The 27,986-nt window shown below is 42.7% G+C and overlaps 2 protein-coding genes across 2 annotated transcripts; one reads left to right on the top strand and one right to left on the bottom strand.

Annotated features, from left to right (window-relative positions):
* Positions 1-553: 553 nt before the first annotated feature.
* LOC128714299 (kinesin-like protein Klp10A) lies at positions 554-27,986 on the bottom strand. Its single transcript, XM_053809178.1, has 10 exons — positions 27,938-27,986; positions 14,057-14,277; positions 10,869-10,916; positions 9,682-9,835; positions 3,557-3,651; positions 2,927-3,459; positions 2,590-2,836; positions 1,842-2,501; positions 1,586-1,760; positions 554-696 (listed from the first exon to the last, which is right to left on the bottom strand). Exons 1-10 carry the CDS (start codon positions 27,984-27,986, stop codon positions 554-556), a joined length of 2,325 nt encoding a protein of 774 aa, XP_053665153.1.
* Positions 5,899-7,000, top strand: LOC128714310 (uncharacterized). The gene is made up of 4 exons (XM_053809189.1): positions 5,899-6,049; positions 6,133-6,271; positions 6,337-6,610; positions 6,683-7,000. Exons 1-4 carry the CDS (start codon positions 5,899-5,901, stop codon positions 6,998-7,000), a joined length of 882 nt encoding a protein of 293 aa, XP_053665164.1.

Here is a 27,986-nt window from a genome sequence, read left to right as displayed (position 1 = left end):
TTGTTCAACCAATCGAAGCGCTGTAGGAATGTTCATCTGCTGGACTTGGTGCCTACATAGTTTGTTTTTGGTTCTCTGTCTCTCTCTCTCTCTTTCTTTCTCTTTCATTCAATTACTTGCTACAAAATTGAAAACTCTACCAGGCACCACCGGCGCGTACATTTACTAAACGCTATTACTCATGTGGGAGGGAAGAAAGTTGAAGAGATGTAATGGGATGAAAACATTGTAAAGAAACATGCTCTGACAAAATTTCTTCCGCTTCGACATCCTGATGCGCATCGTGCGTCCTTCCTTTTGTTTGTTCGGGTATTGAAGTTCTCTTCACGCGACGTATATATATAAAAAAAAGAATATTTGTTCGTTTTTTTCCTTGCGAGAGAAACGACTCAAGAAGAGATTAAACGATCGTCTGTAGAGAATTCTGGTTTTAGTTTTTTTTTCCTTTGTGGTTGTTGTTGTAGTAATAATTAGTATGGGGTTAAGGCGATCTTCAAAACACTAGCGCCACCTCGCCCCTCTCCCCCTCCACCCATCGGAGAGTTTGCTGGTTTTACTTGCGATGGCTCAATTTGGCTGCTTGCGATACCATCTCCTCCTGTGCCAGTTTCGCACGGAACTCGGACATTAGATCCTTGAATGAGTTGGCAACTTCGGCAAGCTGCGTGAACAGCTCTTCTCCGCGCTTGCAGTAGGCTATAAGTAGACATAAAGGAAATTGTATAAGTTTATGATAAAAAATTAATGAGAAAATTAGTTGCAGTTGAAAGAATTAAGGTAAATTGCCAATTACAACAACAAACATATTTCATGTGTCCGGGACAGATCGAACCACTTTTTCATATATTGTTTGTCTAGTATACCACGTTTTGGCTTAAAAAATCTTTTTATGTTTTATCTAGGCAGAATAATAACGAATTAAATCAATAAGCAATGATTTTGAAACATATACACAAATCCAATTATTGCATACTAACATAACCTTCCTTTTTTTTATTGTACACTGGGAAAATCGCCGCATTCAATCTTAGCACACTCACCACGACCAATAGTACAGTTTTATTGACATTTTAATCTCCAGCTTGATCAGCTATAATGTGATTCTATGACAATTTTAATTTTTTACCACATTTAGTGCCTCCTGCAGTGGCCAACACAACAACAAACAAGTGGCCCGATTTTAAAATGAATTAACGTATCTGTAGCAGAAATCCTCAATGCGAACGCAAGGAACAAATGTTGTCTTACATCAATGTTTTGTAAATATTTGGAAATAAATCGAATTATATACTGTGAGCAATGATTGGGCGGTGTGTAACAATTGGCGATTTACCCTAGCGGAGAGAAATATTTTCCTATACATCATTGATGCTTAAGATCTGCTCTTGATTTAACCCAAGGAAATCAGAAGTCGAATCTCGATCAACTCCAAACTGCATGGCACAAAATTTAATGAGCTGTGCCTTTCAAGTAATGGATAAGGCGTACAACGAGCACACAGCTGCACAATACAGAATACTGGCTAGAATAGTCCGAACCCATCTGGAGAGTACAAAAGTTAGCAAAACAAGCATATCATTCTTACCATCTTGATCGTAGTCCACCAAGTTCGTGAGGTTGTACAGTTCCATTGTTTCGGGCAAGAACTTTTCCAGAAACTCGTTTACCCGCAGATGATTATCCAGTACCTCCTCTTCCTTCTGCTGCAAATCCGATATGGCCTTATGCTGATTGTACAACTCCAGCGTCATTTCGTTTTGCTGATAGAGAAAAAGCAAACACCGTTACATTCCACCCGTCAAAACCAAACGTTACGTTTTTCGCAACCGGCAAACACTTACGTTGAGTGAGCGTAACTGTTCGAGATCGTTAAAGTTGTGCGCACCGCCATTGGTCGGTTCGTCACCTTCGATCAGATCCTCTTCCGGGTCGACCCGCTCGTCCGGATCGATAACAGCCAGCTCCTTCACGCGGTAGGCGTACCGGAGCGTATTCAGCGTGTGTTCGCACGACGTCATCCCTGGCGCAATCATCGCAATCATGCACGTGCGAATGTTTTTGCCGATGAACGAATCTCGCAGCACCTTCGTCAGTACGCTGCCACGGTACGGCAGATGCTTTTTGCGCCCGAGCGCACGAATGCACTCCTTCAGCGACAGCAGCGATTTGTTGATTTCCGAACTTTCCGAGCGTGTGCGCCTGTCTTCGGACACGGTGTCCGCGCCACGCTCATTGCCGGCCAGATCGATGAAGGAAAATTTGCCGTGCACCTTGGCGCTACCCTTCACGCGAAGCGTGAGCGAGAAGATGGCGTGCGAACGGGACGAGTTCGAATTGGCAGCGGTTTGACCGGATGTTCGCAGGTTGCTGCCACTGCTGATGATGGCCTGTACCTCGTCGACCGAGAAAACTTCCTTCTCCGATAGGCCAACCACCTGTACCTGTTTCTTGCCATCCTCCAGAACGCGCGCCTTGTTCTTGTTCGACAGGAGATCAAAGACCTGGGAAAGAAAGGGGAAATGGAAGGAAAAGCCACACTGGTGTTAGTATGGTTCGCCGTTGACCCAACAGTCCATCTCGGACACGTACATTGCCGCAATAGATCTCGTAGAAGCTTGCCGACACGACAAGATTGTTCGACCTGTACTTAAGGCTTTGCAGTAGCTCGAAGATGTCCCGGGTCGCCAGCGCATAGATGCCGTTCTTGCTGTCCTGGGAGCGTCCGTTGAATGTGCCACCCATCGTATGCGTCTTGCCAGAACCAGTCTGACCGTACGCAAAACAGGTTGCCATCGCGCCCTCGAACACAGCCTGGACTAATGGTTTTGCCGCGTACCTTAGAATGAAAATAAACCACAATTATATTAGAAAAAAAACCCTTCCTTACAAATATCATAGGGCGAAATGAGCAAGCGTGTACACCTACATGTAAACCATCTCGTTCGAGCACGTTTCGTCGAATGTATAATCGAACCGGAACTTCTGATTGTCGAGGTACTTCGTAAGATCGACCTTCGCTTTCGGTTCGTGCACGATCAGCGTGTTCTTGTTCGGTATGCACACCACATCCACCTCCTTGCGCGTCATCTCCTTCTGGTTGAGCGGTCGCTTTCGCACGCACACCGTTATCTGATGTACGTCCACCGGTTGGCCCTCGACCAGCGGCCGGAAGTCGATCGTGCTCTGGTACTCCCGGATCATGTTGATGAACTCCCAGTTCGGGTTACCACCATCCAGGTTCATCAGCGCATTCTTCTTTTCGCGCATCTCCTTAAACTTGTCGCGCTGCTTGATGCGGTTCTCCTCCATCATGCCAACCGTCACGACGCAGGATGACTTGCGCGGTATCGAACCGGCCACCGCATTGTTCGCGTTCAGCTGGGCTGCTGCTGGTGCGGCCGCCTGCTGCTGCTGCTGCTGCTGTTGGACGTTGCTACTGACAGACATTTTCCCCAGTGCCTGGAAGGAGTAAAATAGTAATGAGTTCAGATAAATATAAATAAAGAATAAAACATGTTCATTTCTTCAATGCACACGATATTGCAATAGTAAGTACCTTTTGCTGTGTTCTGGATTCCGTTGTTTGTTCTGTTCGGTTGTTGGATATAGTAGAACGTGCGTTGTGATTGCTGTTGGTAATGTTCCGCGTGGCTGAAAGAGCATAATGGGTATCGTAAGCATAAATACATTCTTAGTTCACGGGGTTAGGGTTAGCTTAGGGAATAATGATTGTAAAGTCCGAGTGGCTTAACTATTTCAGTCTAACAACGTCGCATAAAAAGGTTACAAGAATGCAGTTTGGACAGTTTTCTACCCGTGGTTATCCTGAAGTTTTTCAACAGTACAGACTTACCATCCAGATTTGAATAAGTAAAAATCATGGAATGAATATGGACAACACATCTTTGGAATGGAATATAATTTAAAATTTCCAATAATTTATGGACAACATTACCAATATGTAATATATTGCTATCGATCCAACACTGTCGCATTATAGAGCCCAGATTAAATAAATGCCCAACGAGTAAAATGTAATGTTATTCTAACTTCACCATTGCCGATGAGCAGCCTTTGAAGTGTTTCGTTGGAACAACTCAAAACGACTATGGATGACCGCGATCCAGAAGCCCTATACTTGATCAAAAAGGCTATGCAACAATCGTCTTCTAATACGCGGGCGCCACTACAGAATTACAGAATACAGAAAATGTTCTAAGACGAAATCTCAATTGAGCGTGAAGCACCTCATATTCTAACGAGATTGCGACCATGACCGCATGTGTATCTGAGTCACCCCTAACCGAATATTTATTTCGTATTTACCAGGCCTTTTAAAGTTAGCAAGTGTGACGGTCTACAAGAAAATTTAGGTTACAGCACGTACGGGAGAAAATACACCCGGAAGAGGGAATACTTTTCACCATCAAAAAAATGACCTTTCGAGATAAGACGAAATTTTTGTTTCTCCGATCGTTGCAGCGAGTGACCCAGTATTCCTGAAGATTAAAACCCCAACTCAGAACACAGTCTGCAGGCACAGATCGAAACGTAACTTCCTCCCCATCCACCCACACCCAAATCGAAAGGGCAAAACATAAACGGGTTTCGACGAGATGGTGGTGGTGAAGATAACTTAAGACAGCCTGAATATTTTCCGCCCAATATATCCCGGTGGAACAGGGGAGAATGTGAAACACACGCAATAAATCTAACGGATCGAATGGAGCATATATCAATTTACCACCCTTTGGCGATTGTTCCCTGGACAAAAACGTGCGTTCAGACATTAGGAAGCCGGCCCAAAACAAAGACAACGCATTCAACAATAACAAAAATACACCTGATTAGCGGGTTTCTTGCATCGCACCAGCTTCGTGAATGGTAGGTATCTTTAGGTCAATGCGTGTCTCCCGGCTTTAGTGCTTTAGCCCCGTTTATTGGAGCCCTACATTTCGATTGGACCACCCACTTCCCGGCGTTCATCCACTTTTAGACAACCGGTGTGTGGGAGGGGGGATGAAGGCTTCACTAGCAAAACACAAAATAGAAACCTAGCTTTCTACCCCTAAGAGTTCGAAAGAGCGACGATTGGCGCACAACATGCTGAATCTCAAAAACAACACCAAGAATAAGTGGGCAAGCAACAGCTTTACATAGGGACATGTATTCGCCAGGGCAAGGCAGACATTCTAGCGTTGCATATACACACTCCCGAAATCCCGAAAGCGCAAGAAGCGTAACATCCATACTTAAAAAAAAAACACACAAACCCATTTTTCGATCCCTTCGATGCCAAATAACCGTTACACGCGCGGGGTGTAGTTTCGAAAGAGAACCGAAAACAGAATCCACACGGCAAGATTTCCTCCGCAGGACAAGCGAAAGAAGAGTAGCAAACGAGCATATCGGGAACAATAGAGGTTTTAGGGGGCCGGGGGCCGGTTTGGGTGTTGTGGGGTATGCAACCCGACAGGCAAACCAGTTTCAAAAATTCAGTTCAGCGCCACTTTCTTTGTCGTGGCACGGCTCGGGGGACGACTTTAGCAACGGAAGACACACACCAAGCGAAGAAAGGTATAAATGATAGTGGAAAACCGATTCCGAGCGTCAGAATATCGACGAACCGCAAGACAACCGGTAAGATCTCGTGTCCACCGTGTTGATACACCGCGGGGCGCCAAAAAAACAGGAAGTGTTTAAAGTTCGGAGTTCGAATATCGGTGTGGTAGTTAGTAGGTCAGATCGTTTTTTTTGTGTGTCTGGTGCGAAGAAGCTGCCGGATATACGCTGACGTAGGTGTTATTGTTCCGTTTGATTGCGAGTGTTGTTGGTATCTGTTTGCCGGTGTATATACGTGACAAAGGTTATTAGAATCCAGAGCACTTGGCATCTAAAATGAAACGTCCATCAGTCGGGTCCGTGTCTGCGATTCTGCTGCTGCTAGTGGTGGGCCAGGTCGCTACGGAAGCCGATCCAGAAACGCAGGGTCAAACGGTTAGCGTACCACCGACGATGCCGAGTCCCACCGAGCCACTCCCTTTCGATGGTAAGTCGAAGCAGCGGTTGTGGTTGTGGTCGGTCAGCTGTGCCTCCTCGTATAATCCCCAAAACCTCTCTGAAACCACACAGAAACCACAGTGGAACGCTTCTTCACCGCCGTCAAAGGTCAGCTGCGGTGCGGATATCCGATGTTTGGTGTACCTTCGCTGGTGCCGTTGAAGTTAAGCTACACCCTCAAGACGTCGTTCGATCTGCTTTCGTTGAAAAAGTAAGCCGCTATCGCCATATTGCTCCATCGTCCCGCAGGCACAACTAAATCGCTCTCAATTGCAGAATCAGTGTGGTAGCATCCAACTTTACCGTGCACGGGCTTAACGAGTTCAGCTGGGATCCGTCCCGGACGCGGTTTACACGCACGTCCGCCACCGTGCCACTTTCCTTTCCGAATGTGACCGCATTCGCGCACACCTCACTGAACGGTGCGAACGGGACGTCCTTCCTGGAGCTGCGCAACATCACCGTACGTTTGGACGCACAGTACGAGGAAAAGGACGACCTGCTCTACGTGACCGAGCTGAGCGGTTCGGTACTCCTCGAAGATGCGAAGGTAATTGCAACACTTTAAACACCCCCACAACACCTTTATCATCCACCAATTTGTCTACGTCCTCCGGGTCAGGTTAAGATTGCTTCACTCTTCCCGAAGAGCGCCAAACTGAGCAAGATCTGGAACAAAGCGATCGGCAAATCGTTACCCATACTGGTGGAGCTGTTCAATGCCGGCAAGCTGAAGATCGAGTATCTGAGCCGGTTGCTGAGCGGTGCCAAGTTTTACGCGATGAACACGATCAACAATGCGCTCAACTCGCACAGCCTCAACTTTGACCGGTTGGTCGCAAGTATGGTGAAGTTCGCGGACGGTACGCCGGATTCGCTGCAGTGTGACGGTACCGCACCGATGACCGGTGATGAGATGATCGGATGGTTGCGGGCATAATGCACAAAAAAAAGCACAAACCACAAAGAAGCTGAGAAGAGCAGCACCGCTATTCACCACTGTTCCATGCACGCGGAATCACTTTAGACGCTAAGGATCGCTTATTTGTGAACTGACCGATTAATGCCCGCGGACGCGATTTACTGTGGTAAACAAGGCGAACGGTTTGGGGACTAATAAAGCATTTACATTTAATGAATACGGACCCCCGTGGCACAACGAATCTCAAAACATCACAGCGCAAAACAATCAAACTTTGACAGCACTTTCGTTTGCACATCGTTCAACCACACGCACACAGCTGAGCACAACGCTTGAGAGCGTTTAAGTATACAATACCCTGCAGGTCAGTTTTAAATACGTCCGAATTGAACAACACACACATCAGCAATTAATAGTTCAATTGTCAAAATGGCTGATCTGACCTATGACTGGACGTGTGGGTTCTAATTTCCTTCTCTCCAGGAAAAGAGAGGGCCGCCACACTGAATTTTTTTTCACTTCAGATCTTTTCTTCTCTTTAGGTAAGTGTTATCTTGATGCACAAATCGCAATTATTTCCACTGTTAGAAACTTTTAGAATGGATTGCGGCATTACCTGCAGCTTTATATCTTCACATGTTGTTTACATCAGCAAGGTTTGAGGTGCACTATTCAACACTGTATAATATCCTTGAAATTGCGATACCACTATTCACAATTGATTGTTTTTCATCACCTTCTTTCTGCTTCTTTTAGTACATGTCCCTATTGCAGAAGGTCCAATATCGCGGGCTAAATTTATACACGGCAGAACACGACCATATGGATCTTTGCACAACTCTGACCACAAACGGGCTGGCAAGAAAAAAAAAAGTACGGTCGGGACTCTTGCACCATAGCATAAATGAAGTGTTATAATTCAAAAGCTAGCCGGAAAATAGGTTGGTTCCCTTCGCTGGTCTAGTGTGTTAGTCGTATACAAATCGATCACAATGAAGTCGCGCCATCGCTGGCTAGCCACTTTTCTATGACTCAACACGGTTTATCTATGTATCTTCCACCCTTTCGCCCACCGATCGAAGGACACAGACACATGCATCATCAATTTACGAACCCTTCCTCCACGGTCGCTATAACGCTATCTTACATCCCCCCTAACACCGTTGGTAAACCACAGGCACCAACTAGTGGCAAGCACACGTATGTCAGGATAATGGTTTTTAACACCAACCGAACGGGGATTGTGTCCTCTGCACTAGTCGACGATTCTGCAACTACTGGCGGCTGTGTGTGGTTAACGTTCTGAATGGGCCACCCTCCTCCCCACGAAATAAAACACGGCGTTGGTGGAGAGGGCCACCGCATGAGGGAGATATATTCTTGGGGTGTGGGTAACAACGCGACCATGAAGCAATTTCCTTATCCTGCTTCCCCAGTATCCGCCCTCGTACACATGGGACGCGAGACCCAACCGTTCGATTTAATCGTTCTTGTTCGGTGGTGGGTTCCCTTTTCTTTTATTTAATTCGGTCACAGGACGAGTCAGCGCTTGTATGACTTGGTGTCTGTGTGCGTGACCGGAAGGACCACGCGAGGAGAGGGGAAAGGTTCACGTTTTTTCCAAGTCATTTATGTTTTATCCCTTCACACGGTATTATGGGGGTAAACCAGAACCGATTGACATCCTGTACTGAACTTGAGGGAAAACTTTCTCTCTCTCTCTGCTCTCACTCTCAAACAAGGGCCAATAGAAACTGCAACAAAAAGAGTTTCGCTCTTTTTTTTCACGCGTCAACATAAAAAGCTTTGTGGGTATGATGATTGAAAAGAAAGAACCTAGAACCACTAATTATTATTACTCTCACCCTGAACACACACCGACACGTACAGTGGCCGTGGGAATCATATGTGAGCTGTTTTATGTGCATTGTCCTGACGCGAATGGAAAATGGGTAAAAATGTGCAACGGCGGTAATTACTAAACCACACCATAACACTGCCTTGTGTCATTAGTATTTCAATGACCTTTCCCTTGGACACATGTGCGTTACAACTATCCCGATAGCGTTATGATGATGACCACGATCATAAGTATTTAGCTACCGCGTATACAACGAAACAAACATTTTACCTTGTTCACAGCCTTTTCCTTTAAACTTGTTTGGTTTGAAAAAGTCGTGATGGAGGAGTACTCTCCTTCACAAAAGGTAAGCTGATTGAGTTGCGTAACGTTAATACGCAATTCTAGGACTAATAGGCCGCACGACACTGTCTCCAAGTGTCTACTGTATCGTAAACGTTATCTAACGATCGAGAGACACTGCACGTTTCAAAATTACAGTTTGAATTACAAAAAGTGAACCATTGTAGCGCTGCCTTTACAGAACATGTTTTTTTTTTCACGTTGTTCCAGATTCGTGGACATTATAAAACAAAAATAATTCGTTCTATTTTAAGTAAAATGTTTGCACACAATGTTGTCTGTCGTTGCCATCAGAGTAATAATCCGATATGTTCTATGCCCTTAATTTCGTATGAACAACCGAATTAAATTTCCTTACAAGCTATCTATTGCTAAACACGCCATCGACACACACAGTTTTTCGTACGGGGTTAAGATGATATATGGCATAAAACACAGCGTTGTTTCAATAACTACTGCTAGGCAGATGCAGAGATACTAAGCGGGCGGTATTTACCATTGGTTGTACGCCCGGCACCGGACTGCTCCGGACGGTTCGACTGTCCCGTGACGATGGTGGCCCGATTGTATGCCGACGGTAGTCCAGATTTGCCCGATTCGGCTCGTTGCATCAATATATTGTTGTAGCGTATTATTGCTTGGGTCGGATTCTGCAGTACGAGTGAAATCAGCCGTTTGATTGAAGATCGTTGATCGTTTGTTGTGTTGCAATCGAGTGTAATGTTTGAAAATACAGCCGGCCCGTGGTTTTTTTTTCCAAGGTTTGTATCCATACGTTCCATGGAGGCGAGATGAAAAGAAAACGTAAAAAAACGGATTAGAAAAGTTTGTAATAAAATATGTCATATCGTTTTGATGCAAAAAAAACAATAAACCATTTCAAACATAATCGAAAACACACCAAAAAGGTAACAAAAGCGAAGAAGATCCAGCTGGGTGTATTGTGTGTGTGCGCTCTGCGCGAGTGTTTCAAATACGAAAAGGAAGAAACCGTGAACTAATAAAACAATAATCAGTGCAATACTTAAATAGATGACAGCAAAGGAAAAGGCTGCAAACAGAAAAAGTAAATCATATTCTAATAAACCACCCTAACCCAATCGGAAATATATAAGCAAATAAAACCCCTCATTCTAACCTCTACAAAGCAGAAAAACAGTAGAAAAAGAAGAAACTATACTTCAATATAATTATCATTATATTAAATCATCATCGATCTTCACCAATTTGGGCAATACCGATGTATGTTCCTGTTTCCCAACAAGTTTTCAGAAAATTCCGATATTAAAAACACTTTAAATTAATATTTTGATGTTATGTCTATAAATCATTAATTATCATAAAAAAGAGGACAAATTGTTTTGAAAAAATGTCCATAAAATTGTGTAGTAGAAAAACAAACTTCAAGATTATAATAAAAACAAACTTCAAACTTGTTTCTTTAAATACAGTAAGCAAAACGAAATAAACAAAGTAAAGAACAAAGTAACTTGGCAACGGAACAGGTACAGCAAGCAGGTAAGAAGTGTGCGCCCCCAGAAGGGTTGTGTTGGGATAGTGCACATTACACTAGTCGGCCAGTGTGGGCATGAAAGATACCGAAAGATGAAAAGCTACAACGTGGTTGCAAATAGATGGAATGTTCCTGATGAGCTTTTGGTATGATTTTGCTAAGCCGCCTACCGTTTGTTCTGGCTGGGAATCCTCTTCGTCCTCGACGGAACTCGAACGCTAGGGAGGGTGAATGGGTATGGTTTTGTTGGTAAATTAAGGGTAAAGGTTAGTTTTGAATTCGTTGCAGGGTGAAATGTTTGATTATTAATGACGAAATCAAACAAAACAACAATTGGGATGATGTTGGATATAGCATGAAACATGGTACAAACAAGACGTTTTATAGCACGTTAAAGGGAATTACAACGAACGGCATTGAGATGAAATTGGAAAAGATGAATAAAAAGAAAGCGAGAAAGAGATAGAAACAGGATGGTTAATTTAATTTTGCAGGATAAGCCAACAACTGTAAAGGAATATTATAAAGCATGTTAAAATACGACTGCCTTGCATAGACTACAAAGATTCTGCTGGAGCTTTTAACGTACAGCACTCAAAGCTTTAACATCATTTGCACTAAACCTTTCTCTGGCCGAACGTTTTCAACTCCTCCTGGTACTGGAAAGTTAGATCTTAAAAACATTGTAAAGGAGATCTTTATACTGTAAGAATTCCTGTCCAAAACAGTTCTCTCCCGCGAGGGTAACCCTTTTACAGCACTTGAGAGATGAGCAACTTTGAGATGTCTAAGTACTTCATCTCGATTCATCTACTACCTTGATCGCACGCTTCTTATCAATATCATCTTCGGCGACATCCTTTGGTGATGCATCCCCAACCAATCGACCGTTGCGATCGTTGTTGTTAATGTCTTTTCGCTTAATTCGCGGAATGCGACGCACCAGCCGGGTAGCCAACGGTTGCCCAGGATCATGAAGGTTAATCTCAAAGTATATTGGGAACATACTGCAACACTGCACAACAAACTGCCGTTGATTTGTGGTTTACTTTCTGCACGGTGGTGCGTTTGGACAGCGTTACACAGTTGTGCCACTTGGAGTTCTGCCAGACATTCAAAGCTCAGTAAAATAGCTAAGACCTTCAAACCAAGGTAAATAGATGTTTAAAGTTCACAATAAGAGGGTGATACTTAAAAAAAACACACACACACAGACACATAGGCGTCCACTCGGGTCCGTATTCGGCGGTTCACTGGCGTTTGTTCTTTAACGGATGTACACCTCTATCTAGAGGCCCAATTTTCCCAATTTCCTCCCCCAACATTACACACACCTCGTTCACCTACCGGGGGGGTTTTCTAGCAGAGCAAAGCGAAACCGTTTGTTCGTGAATCAGTACGTTGCCATGGGTGTATCATTTTGTTTTTTTTTCTCCTCTTCTCTCGCTGGGTTGTGTTTGTGGGAAAACCTCATACTCAAAAAAACAGGGTAAATATGTTCCCCTTTCGCAAAAGTGTGCTTGCGCAATCCAAAAACGCCATTCGCATCCCGGCACCGCACCGGCCTTGCCCGTGGTGACCGTGCACAAAACGGCAACCGGAAGGATGCGGTACCTTAGCTACCGAAAGCAAACCCCAACGGTAATGGTAGCTTGTTTTGACAACGCAAAACACGAAAAATAAAACATCTAAAAAAAAGATGGTGATTAGAAAGAAGCACGTGCATATTATATATCTTCTTTTTTTGTTGGGTGGATTGGGAAATCAATTTTCATTTCAAGACAGCGCATTTGCTCTGCGAATCGATATGCGTGGATTATCAATATTTTGTACTTTGATGTGAAATTTACATAGGGAGCTTTTCGATCACGTTTTAGTTTTAAGCAATCACACGCAAAACAATATACACCAGATAGCAATAAACCCATCCTAAGTTAATCCTGCGCGAATTAATTAAGTCTAAATAATTAGCGCTGTGAAAAAAGATTGTCTGACCAAACTCACTCATTTTAATGGACTTTCAAAACCAAAAATTCTAAAAATTGCAAACAAATACTATCACATCCTCTAATTGGAGCGCCTTGCTTGCGCCAGCTAACATGCAAGAGAGAAAGTCATCCCTTCCAACTTATCTAGCACTTCCAAAACCTTAAATTCTAAAAATAACATCAAATACTACTGCGCCCCACTAGTGGCGTTTTGCTACCAAACAAATCAGGACTTCTTCAGACAACCGTCATCATTATCATCATCCCTTCCCCTCGGCAAGTTTGAGACCCGAAGTAACCCAACTCAACTTCTCCTTTCTATAAAAAAAATTCATCGCCCTTCTCTAAAAAAAATCATTTTCTAAAAATAGCAACAAATACTGGCGCCATCTAGTGATGTGCAATTTCTGCCAACAAGCAGGACTTCAATAATAGAACATTCCTCAAAAAAAAAAAACAAGCTATAGTAAAATGACGATTGTAGAGTGGCACCCCTATTTCCTGGTCACCTATGGTTGCAATTAGACAGCAATTAAATCAAAGTAAGTCAATCATGCGCGTGTCCAATCGAAAAACAATTATTATGCTGGAAGCATAACAGACCAATCCCAACTTATCCTCACCCTTCAAAACATTCTAAAAAATAGCATCCAATACTTTTGTGTCATATAGTTGGGGTGTTCTGCCTAGAAGCAGGACTCCAACAGATGTTGATTTTCAAGGATTGGGGTTTATGCCTGTTGAGTATATAACCATGCAGACAATATAATCTCCTATCCTTCTACTCCAGTAAGTTAGAGACATTTGTTCGAAAGATGACTAAAAGAGATTAGCAATTAGACTCTTTGCGTAAACCTTCGTCCCTAAACTTCCTATGTTTAATTACCGCAACTTATTCCTTATCTTCTGCCTTATTCGTAACAACAACCTCAAGAGGGACGGGCCTGCCAATTCTGGCTTTCTGTGATTTTATTTACCCGTAGCTGGATAGTCAGGCCTGCGTACGGGGTTTCCTTATCGGTACCTAGAAATACTAGTAATCCTGATAACCGATAGACTAAACATCACATCAAGCGTTCTATGCACAATTTGTGTATGTATATATCTCCTTAATTAGGAGATTTTGTTGCAACTAGACGACAGACGCTGAGCAATAAATGCTCTAAAGATGTTAATGTTAATGCAACGCCTGCCTTGCTGGAATTCCTGCAACATCTCAGGAACTAGAACCGGACAATACAGGAAAATAGTTCCGTTTTATTAGGCGCATTGGCCTAATCTTCCCCGTTTTACTTGCCGGAGTTGTCTTATTCGCTACAACGGAAGGATAGTTTGTCAGTATGGTGCAATAACAATCGGGATATACTTACGCGTGCTAGGTTGGCCGGTGCGGGCGTTTCCCGCTCGTTGCTCGCTTCCGCAACCGGTTCCGGTACGTGCTGTTGTGGCTGATGCTGGATGTTTTTGTTCAGCTCGAGCAGCATATCGATCTCGATCTCTTTGCCCTTCGATTCGCCCCGCTCGTACCATTCGACCGTGACGGAACGTGTGGCTTCGTGGAACCGCGAAACGATCGCCGTATGGATACGGCCTGGATGTGCGTTGAAAAGAAAAGAAACACAGAAAGAATGTTAGTACGGTGAGTCTAATGTGGGGTGGACAATATTTGGAGATGATATGGAAAAGGGGGTAACAAATAGGTTTTAGCGACACTACGAGTTAAGATTACATTGCTTCCCGCGAGCACACTGTTCACAGCGGACAGTGCTACCTTCGCCGTGTTTCTTCTTCCGAATGCTGACCGCTTTCGGATGTTTCGACTGAATCTTGCCCGGGGCTTTGCCTGCTGTATCGGACGAGCTGGCGTTTATGGTACCCGTGGACACCGTGCTGGAGGAACCTGTTGCAGCAGTTGAAGATGTCGCGACACTAGTGCCATCCAAGGACGGTACGGAACGTCCACTATCATCCGTGGCAGGATCCTTGCCCTGCTCTCCACGCTTTGCCGTACGTTTACCACCACCGAACAGTGTGCTTAGCCGCTTCTTAAACCACAACATGACTGGATGCTTTAACTCTTCGAGTCACAAATAAAATCAGCACTACACAAACTCGTGTCTACAGGATATGCAAGCCAAATGCGGCACAGTGTGCAATGCGTCGAGTGTTCTCGGCGTAACTGGCCGGGTCGAGGAATCGATCACCGCTTCGCAAGCGTACAAGGTACCGATCCGCACCCCGGTCGTGTGTGCGTGAATTCGGCAAACCAGCCGTCGTATCGGACGTGCACAACCAACACTGCGGACACGCGTCCCGTTGGCATAGTCCGGGGCGGCCGCTCTCACTGGTGTTTCACTTTTACTGCCTCTTCCTCCAAAACCTTCAGCCTCTCCGGTGCACTCATACACACACATATATTTGAACTCCCTAATGTCCAATCTCTTTATCTTTGGGTCGATCACCCAATATATCCAATATCCAATGACCGAGGCGTTACCAACGGGGGGAGCGTCAACGGCAAAGAGGCACAGTGCACAGACCCGTCGCACACAAAAGGAAGTTGAAGTGACCCGATGACACCAATGTGCAGTGATCCGTCGATCATTTCATGTGTGTGGTGGCGTGCGAGGTCGGATAAAAGTGATCGTGCGATGGTGTCTCGCGGGCGATTCTTTCTCCGTTACTTCTGCTAAAATATGGCTCTCGTTCCGATCGTCTTCCCCAATTGAATCACGCCTTTTTCGGCAGATATTGCGCACGCTGATGATGTGTGTGTGATCTTTTCCCCATGCTGTTTATGGAGAGTGCATGACCTCGTGATGATCACGTGGTGGTGCGTTGCGTTGCTTCTTGTTTTTCAATTGAGGAAAGAGAAAAAAAAACAGTCACAGTTAGTAGGTTTCGTTACAAACGAACGTCCACTGTCTACCAACGTACGATGACGACTGGTTCGGGTGCGGGTTAAACAATGTGTCCCGGAAGGACACACTCCGCAACCAGCACTACTTCCCAAGCTCGTGGATAGCAGAGAAGGGGGACATCCTTCAACTACCCTTAATAAATAAGGACCGTGTGTGTGTGTGTGCGTGTGTCGCGAGAACGTTTTGAAGGCAACCAACCGTGAATATCCTTATTTGGACAGCTGCGTGAGTACCCCAATGTTGCAGTGGAACTGGGGGTCCAACACACCCATCTCTCTCTTGCTCTCTCACACACTCTTTCTTTGTACTTTTTTACCCAACAAACTTATATTTACTGCTGCAGCAGACAACACACGCATACAATAAAAAAGGGACAACAGCGTGATGCTAAGGACCTCAACAAGCAGATTGACGTTTGTTTGGGACCTAGCAATATGACCGTAAAAAGGGGTTGGTGGGTAAGGGATGGATAAGGTCGTGGCACGTTCATGATGCCCCTTATTTAACTTCCGCCATTGTGTAAAGTTGTCCTTGGTGATGATTTGTTGCTTTTATGTGTGATTTGCGGTTGAGTTTTTGTTTAAAAAAATGTTTTAATCAATATAACATTTAATAACCATATTACATTTAATTCCACATAAAAATAATTTAAAAAAGCACCCATTGGTTTTCATGTTTCTGAAGAGAATGGTGAAGAGTTTTAATTTCCGCCTGTTACCTCTCAACAACGCAATGTCCACAGGACAGGCACCACATTGAATGACACTTGCTACCACCTCCGTTCGCTCTAATGTAACATTCAGAGCAACTGAACTCTGCTTTTGCTCTAATTTTCCATTACCGACCACAGTCTGGTGTGTCTCTACCCCGTTCCATTCCGCGGCTTCCCCCTCGATATTTGATCAATAATTCACAGCGCAGCGGATTTTTTGTTTTCTGTTCGACCGTTTCCTGCCATATCAACCGAAAAAATACAGAGGGGCCTACACTGCCAAACAAGTATCTACACGCCACAAACGCCAGAGAAACATTTCCCATTTTTCCCCAACCGTCTCCCGGTGTGTTGAATTTTGTATTATTTTTGTGGCGTATAGTTCGTTAGCGTTTCATCACTCAACAAAAGCGAAGGAAAGCACGGAAAACTCATCGTAGCTCTTTTCTTTCCTACAGTTAAAACATAACTTTCCACACACCATCCATCGATAGATAGTAATTTCTTTTTTCTCTTTCTCTCGCTCTACCTTGCTTGCAAAACATTATTTTTTTGTTTGTTTGCCTAACGTTTTCGAAAAGAGATAAAATAACTAAATCACACAAAACTGGGCCCAATTTCACGAGTATGGCACCAATCGAAAAAACATGTATTTTTTGGCTTCATGTGGAATATCATTTCAACACTAAAGCTTCCATTTCTGTTGATAGAGGAGCTAAACAGAGGTAAAATTTGTAACATGTAACATTTGGATGTAACATAAAATACTGTATTTATTTTACCAAAATAACGTTTGGAAAATATGAAGGATAAGGAATCGTTGCAGAAGATGTGTTTTGTTGTAAACAATAATATTCTTTTTTTATTATTGTTTATTGCTCCACTTCAGGCTAAGACAGCTTCCTTTTGGGCAACCATTATTTGCATTCCTTGATTTTTCTTTGTCGGAAAGTTAAAGACTTGTTTAATACAATGCAAAACAATGCACAAGGAATGCACAAGGAAACAAGGAATTCACTAGAAGTGGATTATTTGCTACGGGTTTCAACGCGATAGAAACGATTTTCACTCCAACCAAATATTTGTGTGATGCAATGTAATGAAGAAGCGATTCTCTCTTGCTACAACATGTTCAATATATGAATTTAAAGTATATAAATCATTTAACTGCTACATCGACTATTCGCGAAAAGATCAAAATACAGACTGTTTCCGAGATACGCCGATTTGGGGATATGTGAGAATTTTTTTACTATGTCAGCTAAGATGAATTATAACAAAAAATCTCAGCAAAAAGGTGAAAAATTTATCGAATATACCTTCTTTTTTCCTATAACACATTTGTTTTAAGTTTCTGTTAATGTTTTCATTGAAAAAGTCGCCTGAATTGCTGAATTAATAAAGTGCAGAGAGAGAAGTCGCCGATATTACACCAGGATTCGACATACGCGGATCTTTCCGGGTTAAATCGGTCCGCTATAATAGTGTATCTCGAGCACTGCCTGTATATCCTTAGATGTGTAAACAAAATACACTTATTATTCACATTCATGTAATAAATGTGAGTGTAGAAAATAGTTTTGTGAATGATTAAAATTAATACATTAATTATTTCAAAAAATATATAATTGCAAAATATTGAAACCCATTATTTATAAATATAATTAAAATTAAATATCCAATTACAGTATAATTGATTATTGTAATGAAAGAAGATATTTTCTTATATTAAAAAAAAAAAACAAAATAGTAAATTATCAACTTTGTGCGTTCTAGTGTAAAGCGATAGTTGCTTCCCGTAACACATATATGCTGTTTTACGATCAATACATTGAAATGAATGATTTACCACTAAAGATAAGGCAACGTGTGGGTGTATTGTCAGTATGGCCGCGCTAAATATGACTATTTCGGTTGTGCGCTGCCGGCCATAACCCTTTTGTGGTTGTGGGTTCTAAATAAACTCAAGGCGGTTGGACACGTTAATGCCAGTCACAGTGCAACTGAATGCAATAAATGTCAAGCAAATTGGGTTTTTTTTTTCGCTGTGCGGTGCATTTTAAACTAAAGCATATCAATATTATTACAAACAAAGATACGAATTATGGCCTTATTCTTTATTATGGAGCTTATTCTTTGCTCGTGACGTCCTGACGGCGACCTTGCGTGTTACCTCCCCACCCCCTTGCTGTTTGCTCATTTCCGTACCGGTGACGTTTTGCAGTTGCGCAAAGACCGTGAGGGAACTATTTTTGGGCCGCGCGACATTATTGTCAATGGCGAATGCACGAAACAAGGGCGGGCGCTAGTAGAAGGCGCCTTAAAGGGAACTACTGTCGGCATTGGGCGACCCCAGCCGTTGCAACTGCATCGACACAAGGCGCACAGGCGCACCAAAGCTGCAGCAAAACGCGTGGAGAGGCGCACCGCCGGGTATGGAATACATTATCGTTTATGGTTTTATGGTTTGTCGGTTGACGGTGGTGTGGGTGGTGAAGAAAAAGCAAGGAAAAGTGCTGAAAGAAATGTGGAAAAATTGTATCCTTCATAAACACACACAAGCGGTAATTTGTGGCTCAATCGACCCCAAGATAAGCATACCGACCTCCCTACCACCATCCCACCCCCTCCCTATTTTTATGCTCTTTGTGTGCATTTCCAAGCAAGCGCTTGACTGCATTATAAAAGTTGCAGCCATTTGCAGAGAACACACGAATAAAAAAAAACTCTCACAAACACAAACAGTGTCACACGGATCTACAATGTCTACTTGCTTCGTCTTTGCACACATATACAGGGTCACGGTCACGGTACAGACCATGCCCAATTATGGTAACTGGTCCGGGGGCAGGTTATAGGAAACCGATCAAACTGCGGAAAGTGATTCCTCTTCACAACACAAAACTAGATATCCGCCCCCTTTCCCTTCCCGGTTCCGCTTTTACCCCTCAACACCCTTACACACCTGACGTACGTGTGTGTGTGTGCGTATATGGGTATTAACATTGTTATGTCCTTTTTTGTAGTGGGCCGTTTAAAACGAGCGAAACTGTAAGCCAAACATAAATAGTACATGATCAATTTAAGACAATAAAATCTATGACTATGACAAATTGAAAACAAAACATAATTCTTCCTAATATTTTTAATTATGCAACAATCACGTGTAGATTACGACAAATAATCGCATTCTCGTTTGGTTATTTGGTTTGGAATTATTAAATGTATTTATTAAAACGGTAGATTAAATACTTTTAATAATTCAGCGGTTGTCAACAAACGGATATAACGGAAAAAAGGTTTTGATTAAAAAGATAATCTGCAGCAGCCTATGGTTTGCCAAAACCATTGCCAACCCCCGCAAGCATATCACCCTACTTGCGGGATGTGCAATGACCCTAGCAAGCGATAGTCTGCTAATCATGGACTCGGGTGCGGTAGTACAATTCGGGAGTCGAACCCAAATCTTTAAAATTGCACATTTTAACAGTTCTAGGCGATCTACCCCCTGTACTATCGTTCCGCTAAACCGTTCGATAAAATTACCAAACAAAAATATGACTTGAATTGAATACTAAAAAGCGAAAAAAAAGAACAACCCAAAGAAAAGAACCGATGCTCACAAAACGCTTAAAAATCTCATGTTTTACATCTTAATTGAATCACCCCTGGTATACGGTTGCACTAAATGGATGCGTGCTGCTGTGCGCTGCCGATTGGCAATAGAAAGACCTGGCCAGTAACATGCAACGAACCTGTAAGTATATATTTTTTATTACATTATCACTATACAAATGAAGTTTTCTTTTCTTTTTTGAAAAACTTTGTTGAAACACAGATTTGAAAGTGGATTAATGAAATAAAATAGAGAGAGAAAAAAAACGACACAAGCTACGGCGTGATGTAAACGCCACGTTACGTGTGTAAAAATGAGACCGAAATGTCAAACACATACATTCACTTTTAGCGGTATGGTTACGTCCCTTCCACATTGTTGTGGTTGTGTTTTCTATTGCATTATTGATGTTGATTCGATGGTGAAGTAAACCTCAACTTCAACTTCATCCAACTCAAGTTTTGGGTGCCCCAAACAATAAAAAAGCTCATTATAATGTAATTAAACACAACTTTTGCAAACTGCAATTGACCATTCTGGCGAGGGAATGTTGCATAACTCTCTATTCAAAACAGTTAGCCAATATCGGAAGGAATCCTTAAGAAGCATGTGTTGTAAAACTATTTATTTACCAATTATTAAATACTTGATGGCATTTTATCTCTTCACCTCATTTCGGTGGGTACTTTTAATAGCGCCCGGTTTAATTGATTGCACTTTTCTTTTTCCTTCCTTAGACCCGCTTAGGACGAAAGCTACCGAGTTGGAAAATTAAAAATGGTATTAAAACCAGCTCGCGAAGTAGACAATACGTTCTACCACACACCGCATATACCGTACAACCGTGTGTGGGTTTAGGTTTCCCCCGTTTGAACCTAAAAAAAAGGGAAAATCGATCAAAAACCTTAATCCATCCAATCGCGATAAGTCCCATAGCTGTGTCCGTCATATCGGTAATTTTCCTCGCCATTGCGAATGATAAAGAGCGGGCCGAGTAAACATGGATGGGACAGGAAAAGAAAGGGGAACAACATATCTCGTCCACCGGGCCAGCACACAGCTTCACAACATCTCGCTTGGGAGCTCTCTTTCGCCAACGATCAGCCTGGTATGAGGTGGAAAAACAATGTGTAATCCTCCTTCCCCTTCTATTCCTCTCGCTACTACATGCACGCCCGTTTCGGTGGGGTTTTCATCGGGGTTTTCCAGTGTATTTTTCCTCTGCTGTAGCTGTATGTTCACATTCCAACACGTTTGACCGGTGTGAGTACGAAAAAGAAGCACACACACACATTCAAAAAAAAAACGTGTGGCGTAAACTTTCCAATCACTTCGTCTTGTTTTTTGGGGTGCGGGGCTTGATGGATGGTTGCATCGACATGGAAAATTTCTAAAACATTAAAAAGAGGACAGAAAGAAATAAGACGCGAACGAAAAAAAAAAAAAACAAAACTTTGCACATATTACGCACAAGATGAGGAAATCGTTCGGTAAGAAATGCCGGAGGCATATTATGCACAAGACGAAGAAAAGCTGGTAAATGGTCAATTTAAAACAATAAAAACGGATAGAAAACTGTGATGACATGAAGAAACTGAACCGAAAAACATTTGCACTGCAAGCAAAACTATTATAAATTGGAAACAAAACATAAATTCTTCCTAATCTTAATCATTGTGCAACAATCCGGTGTAGATTACGACAATTAATCATATTTTCGTTTGATTTTGCCATTGGTATAAATTCCATTTAACACCAACGAATTTGGCTGATAGTTCTCGTTCTAGTTGGCTTTGGACAAGATTTGAACAAATAACTTCCAGTTGCTTTGTTCTGCAATGGCGCACTTTTTCCCCTGTGAGAATCAATGATTAGGTGTCGTTGAATTGCAAACTTTCGTCACTTGCCCCTCTCTTCGGGCTAAGAACGCCTACCCCTGAGAGTGACGCCGAGAAAGAGAGAGTGGGGATGGAGGACTACACATCGCCGATTGATGCGCTATCGGCACGGAAGGTTTTAAGCGAAAATAATCTTCACTTCCATCGGCCGGGACGATAGTACAGGCGGTAGATCGCCTAGAACTGTTAAAATGTGCAATTTTGAAGATTTGGGTTCGACTCCCGAATTTGTACTACTGCACCCGAGTCCATGATTAGCAGACTATCGCTTGCTAGGGTCATTGCACATCCCGCAAGTAGGGTGATATGCTTGCGGGTTGGCAAATGGGTTTGGCAAACCATAGGCTGCAGATCGCGCAGTAGTGTGTACAGAAACTTTTTTCTCCTTTTGTGTTGTTTGCCACTACATTCGTATTCTATTTTGCAAATAAAACAGAGCACATCATTCAAAATACAACAGTCTTTCTGTGTGGAGGTATTTACGGGAATCAAACGAAACATGGAGATGCGCCAGTTAAAACACATGACGACGCCATGGCAGCTAAATAAAAAGAACAAAAAGGACACAGCATATTCGGCTACCGTCCTCCGTCCATCATAGCTTGGCAGCGGATTGCTTTTCTATTTAGGGTTCTTCTAAAAACCTTGGCAGTCCTTTATTTGATCCTTGAATGGTAATAATATTTAAATAACGTGATTGAAAAAGGCGAAAAAAGGGAAATTTAATTTAAAAAAACGAGATTATATCTCATGCCGTCCGGCTCCGTCTCTCCTATCAATGACAAATATTTTTTCTTCTTTCTAATATTTTTTTTATGTTTAATTATTAAAAAATGCCTTAAATTGAATAGAAAAAAGCGAGAAAAAAGAAATTTTATTTCTGGAAAAAAATTTGGAATCGATCCATGCCCGTCACCTTCCGTCGTACCAGTGACGTCACGCGCTTACCAATTAGACCAAAAATGGCTAGGAGCAGCGCGCAGATCTGAAGCGTTGAAGAATGTCGAAGCAAAATTTCTTCTTCAAACCATCGAATTTCAAATGGAATGCATTTCTTAAAACACTTTCATCACAGTTGTAGGTTTATGTTTAGTTGAAGAGTTGTTGTAATACGTTACTAAAATATTGTACAGGAGTGTACCTAAATCCATCTCACAAACATCCGGGTTTTGGAATTTGGTGCGGATCTGGCTCTCACATGCTTTTAAATGCCAATAGGAGGATCATGTCCGCAAACAAATGTGTTTACAAAGACACAAAATTTCGTATCCGTCCGTGAGTAGTCTTCGTAGTCCGCAAGGCTCAATCAATACAGCCATCATGATTGTGTGACATCATCGATCAGCACCAATTTCCTGCCTGGTTACCATTTGATCCATTTGTATTCAGAATGTTGAAAACGGCACCTAAAAGTCCAGATGTTAGAATTATTCGTAATCGGCGTGAAAAGGGGTTTGAGTGCTATTTCTATTCCGGTAGCCCTAAGAATCGTGTGCAACTGTTTGTCACGTTCCAGTTTGCTGCTAATTAATAACGCCCAGTATGCATGAGCATTACTAATCAACATAAATTAACTTTAAACTGTTCTGTCAATTTTCCCCCATCTGCCATAACTCAACATTCAACTATAATATTAGTAAGGGAAAACATTAGAACCTATATTTTTAGTGTTTTATTACAAGAAGAAGAAGCAAAAGGCCGGACAAGACATCGTCATTGGGAAAGTATTTGAACAAGAAGCATGGGGCGATCCGAAACCATGTGGTACACATTAACGACACGAAGAGCATGCATACTCCGTTCGAAAGTGTTGAACCACGGCACGACGAATGCAATCTTCCGCACATTCTTTCGGGTGAGTAATCGAACCAGGCGCAACTGCCTTTTCACGCGGGTGTTCCGCGCGCACTACGTCACCTTTTCGGGCGTCTGCATGTGTGTGTGTGCGCGTTTGTTCAGATGAGTCACGAATCGCTAACGTATTGTGGTGCAAAACTGAAGGCAAAAAAAAAACAAGACCATCTCGAAACGGTTTCCCCTACACAACGAAACGCCTTTTCTCTAGTGTTTGTGGCCGATTTTTCAAGTATTAGGTGCGCGTACGCACACCAAGGGACCGGGGAGATAGTACCCAACCGGTTCCCCTCACATGGACGCACCGGTATAGCGGTAGGAACTCCAGCCAAAGAGCTGTCAAGATCGCAACACATGCCGGTACACGCGTACGGGCGAATGAAATCGCGCTAAGCAAAGGTCGTGCAAGCGAAAGAGCGAGACGAATCGAACAGAAATAAAAGAAGAAAATATCAGCGACAGTGCACGCTCTATCGAAAAAGGAAATGAACTCGGACAGCACACCATGGCTGAAGGAACACATAGAAAGAACGGGTGGGTGAAGAAACGGAGGCGATACTCAGACGTTACCTTGCATGCTTATTCTTTTTCACCTTCCACATCTTTGTCGGTTTGACTATCCTCTTCCGATGTTGAAGCCGCGGCACACTTCATATTTTATCACACAATCATTCAAACAACGCCTACTGCACTCAACGAACGCTCAGTCCAGTGAATTTCCCAGGCTGCCATGTCCGGATAACACTTGTGGCGATAATAGGATACAAAGGACAGGTCGTTACCGCGCTATTTCCACTCCACCTGGTACGAAACTATACACACCTGGCGATACAGATTTGTATATGAGCGATAGCGCAGGAAAAGCAAACCACCTGTTCTTACCCATTTAGCGTAGTTGCCGTAACGACCGTTGGTGCGATAAAATACAATGCCGAGGGAGAAAATACCCGACAGAACGCTTAACTGAAGCTACACTAATTACCAATACTAACGATCACGGAAAGAGATAAGCGTGCCTTGGGGCCTTCTGATATGATGGATCTCTGCAAACCTGGTAGAACCAACACAGATCATCAGAGCAAGTAGCAATGCGGCACACATTGCTGCACACGGGTTGGATTATGCGGTGTGATCTATTATTCTTATTTTCATTATCAGGAGAGATGCGTACCAACACACCCACAATAATACCAGCAAAATGATCGATAGAATTTCGGGTAAATGAGAGTGTTGCTTGTCAGTCACAAATCAAACGGTGTGGAAATATCGAATATCAGTGAAGATCTTTGCGGACTAACAATATGGTGACGACAAACGGTGTTCCAATTATTAAGTATCGTATGTAGGTTACAGTATTCGTATTCGTTCATAATATTTTATTCATATTTCACATAATGGAGCTAAAATAACCAAGTGTCTGTGATGGAATCGAATACAATCATCCATCACTGAAACGTTCCTGTGGGCATCGCCAAATTGTTGTAATAATTGAACAGAAAGAAAAAGAAGAAAAACTTTCCGACCGGACGCATCATTTATTGGTGTGTGTAGAATTTTTCTTATCCATCACTAGAACATGGTTGACAGAATAGCAGTAAAAGTGAGAAAGAGAGGAGACTAAATAGAGAGAGCGAGAGAGACACATTGAGAGCATCTTCATGGTGGATGCACACTGTGTTAGTTTTTATATTTTAAAGATCTTTCTTTGCAGCATAATTATTTGTAGTTTAAGCGTTCATTAGAATGTAAATTGCAGAACTTAATCAGTGGGGATCACTGCAAATTTACAATATGGCGAATAAAAAATGTGTCTTCAAAGCTTTTAAGAAAGGGTAAGCAATTCAACAGTAGCAAACGATTGATGTATGTGTTTTGATTGTAATTTTAGATAAATATTAAAACGAAGTACTAAATGATCCAATGTGGTCCAGCCAAGGAAAATTAGGGTATCATTCCGAGAGTAAACCAATTGCTTCGATACCATTAATACGCACCAAGTAACGAGATGGTGAGTGGTGAGATGGCCGGAAGTTGCAGCAAGCTACGATAATGCTTAAGAAGCAAACATAAAAACATCCACACACGAATTGATTCAACTCTCAACAAAAGCTCGACAAAGGTCTGCGTATTGTGTGTGTGTGTACGTTATAACTTAAAATGGAGACACCGTACTGGACCGTACTAGAGGGGAAATATCGGGCGGCTTGGAGTTGGAGTCCGCATCATTCGTGCCTTTGGTGGCAAAATGCAGGGGCGGTTCGTAATAATTTTGCTGGCAACTGTGTGAGAGACCACTTCAAGATCAACTGTGGTGTGTGTGCGTGCCTTTGTATGCGGCTTTTCGCGTGGGCATCTTTACTCCGTAACCTTCCAGTGGATTTCCTGGCACCGGCACACCGATCAACAAGCCGTAGCCGTATGTGGCCTGCGAATGCAAGACATGCTGCCGAAGGCATGTTCGATAAATATTTTAATATCCCTAAAAAAAGTCCTTTTTGTCCACTTGAAACACAACAACTGTTTGGCTTTAGCTGGAAAAAGCGACAACTACCATTCGGGAGGAAATTGTGGTATTGAAGTAATGATCGTAATCAGAAGCACATTGTTGAGTCGTCAAAAGGTACAGTGAAGATTTTCGATACAAATCAAATACAGGCACACACCGTTGACGACTCCCACGCAAGGCAAGAGACACACGAGAGTGCGTCCAATATCCAAGGCGATCGAGTCGTACACAAACTGAACTGGACGTGAACCAACCATAGAGATGCAAACATCTCTTACTATATAAATGAGGGCAATGCATTGTGAAGGCATACACTATCCTCTAAGAAGACATCTAGAATAAGCATACGATAATCATGGATAATCGTTCAATAAAGTGTCGAGAGTTTGTTCTATTATTCTTCTCTCTACCTCAGAAGTGATCGCAATGGAGAATATAGTTGAAATCTATCAAAAACGAAACGAAAAGGAACAGGTTCAACGGACTATACTAATCACAGCCCCTGATCAATTCCACTTTTCGTTCATACTTCCATTGCAATGCCACAATACCGATGGCAGATAAACTGGAATGGTTCGAGTAAGTCGAATATCCAGAAGGGGTAAAAGGAATTCCAAAATTGTTTTCCTTCTTTTCCTGCGAACAAACTCTACACATGCCGCGCACGGGTTCTGTTTTCACACCCGGTATGTGGAGGAAGCAGTTGTTAAAGTTTTTCATTAGTTTTTAATTACTCGCACTGCTGCCTTCCAAACGGCGTCCACTAAGTTTATGTCGCTGCCTGGTCGCTTGCTGGAGGACGCCGGTCTATTTATAGACACCACATGTGTGCGCCTTACCCCTAGTGCAGTGTGTCATATGCTCTCGCGAAAAGTGTATTTAAAACGACCGTTTTCTAATACTGTCTCGATTTTCCCAATCTAAGCGTAGAATCTTGGATTAAATTATTGATTTGTTTTAAGCTTTTCTCTGATAAATCGTATATAATCCAGAATAATGTACTACGCTATAAAGTACGGTTATACATAATAAACAAAGGAATTATCTAGGTGAATATGCAGAACTTTCAAAAAAGCACCAATAAAAATTTGATGGTACAGGGTATTGATGTAGCATAAAAAATCTTGCTTTACAACAGCTGCTTCTGTATCGCGACCTCGAGAATATCGTAAAACCGATCTAATACAGACAAAAAAGGCTCAAAAGGGCAACCCTACTGTATGAAATGTCCTGTGCGCTAACCAACACACTTACGCTACAGCATAAAACTGCACCGGGCGCATATGATGTGGAAAAGCAAGCTATTTATGCTGCAACGTACACAAACACACAAGCGGGTGCGCATCGACAGTGGCGTGGGAATGTAATGCACGTGAGAAAACGTTAGTGCAACTAAATGCGTCCCCTTGCTTGTGAGCGTTAGAGCGAAAGTGGCGCATTGAGCCAGATGCAACGCAAAGAGATACGGCGTTTGCAATAGTTGCAGTTTTCTCCGGGCACGGTAACGACGGGAAGCAGACGAAAAACGGGGGAGATTTATTTTTGGACAGTTTCCCGCGAATATACGCGTAACCGCTTTGCGCCGTATGGTGAATACGTGCATATGATAAAAAATGGTCTTCCTCCGAAGGTGAAGTATAATTTGTGGTAAAATAAGCGTAATCTACCGATACACGGATGCGTACTGGAATGTAAAAGAGTGTACATATGTAAGAATATGCCAAATAAACAATTGTTGACCTACCATCGCTTCGCTTGATGTATATGATGTTGCCTTTCTCAAACAGCTCCAT

Source organism: Anopheles marshallii, chromosome X (assembly GCF_943734725.1).
Source record: "Anopheles marshallii chromosome X, idAnoMarsDA_429_01, whole genome shotgun sequence".
Taxonomy (NCBI): Eukaryota; Metazoa; Arthropoda; class Insecta; order Diptera; family Culicidae; genus Anopheles; species Anopheles marshallii.
Note: the sequence above shows the minus strand (reverse complement) of the source record. Positions and strands in the feature narration are given on the sequence as shown.

Bases quoted from the DNA above. Each gene is read 5' to 3' on its own strand.
- LOC128714299 (XM_053809178.1), bottom strand. From the start codon at position 27,986: ATGGAGCTGTTTGAGAAAGGCAACATCATATACATCAAGCGAAGCGAT. The intron at 2,837-2,926 runs GTAGGTGTACAC...TTTCATTCTAAG, and splicing joins TCGAACGAGATGGTTTACAT to GTACGCGGCAAAACCATTAG. The intron at 697-1,585 runs GTAAGAATGATA...GTCTACTTATAG, and splicing joins GGTGGACTACGATCAAGATG to CCTACTGCAAGCGCGGAGAA.
- LOC128714310 (XM_053809189.1), top strand. From the start codon at position 5,899: ATGAAACGTCCATCAGTCGGGTCCGTGTCTGCGATTCTGCTGCTGCTA. The intron at 6,272-6,336 runs GTAAGCCGCTAT...TCTCAATTGCAG, and splicing joins GATCTGCTTTCGTTGAAAAA to AATCAGTGTGGTAGCATCCA. The intron at 6,611-6,682 runs GTAATTGCAACA...CCTCCGGGTCAG, and splicing joins TACTCCTCGAAGATGCGAAG to GTTAAGATTGCTTCACTCTT.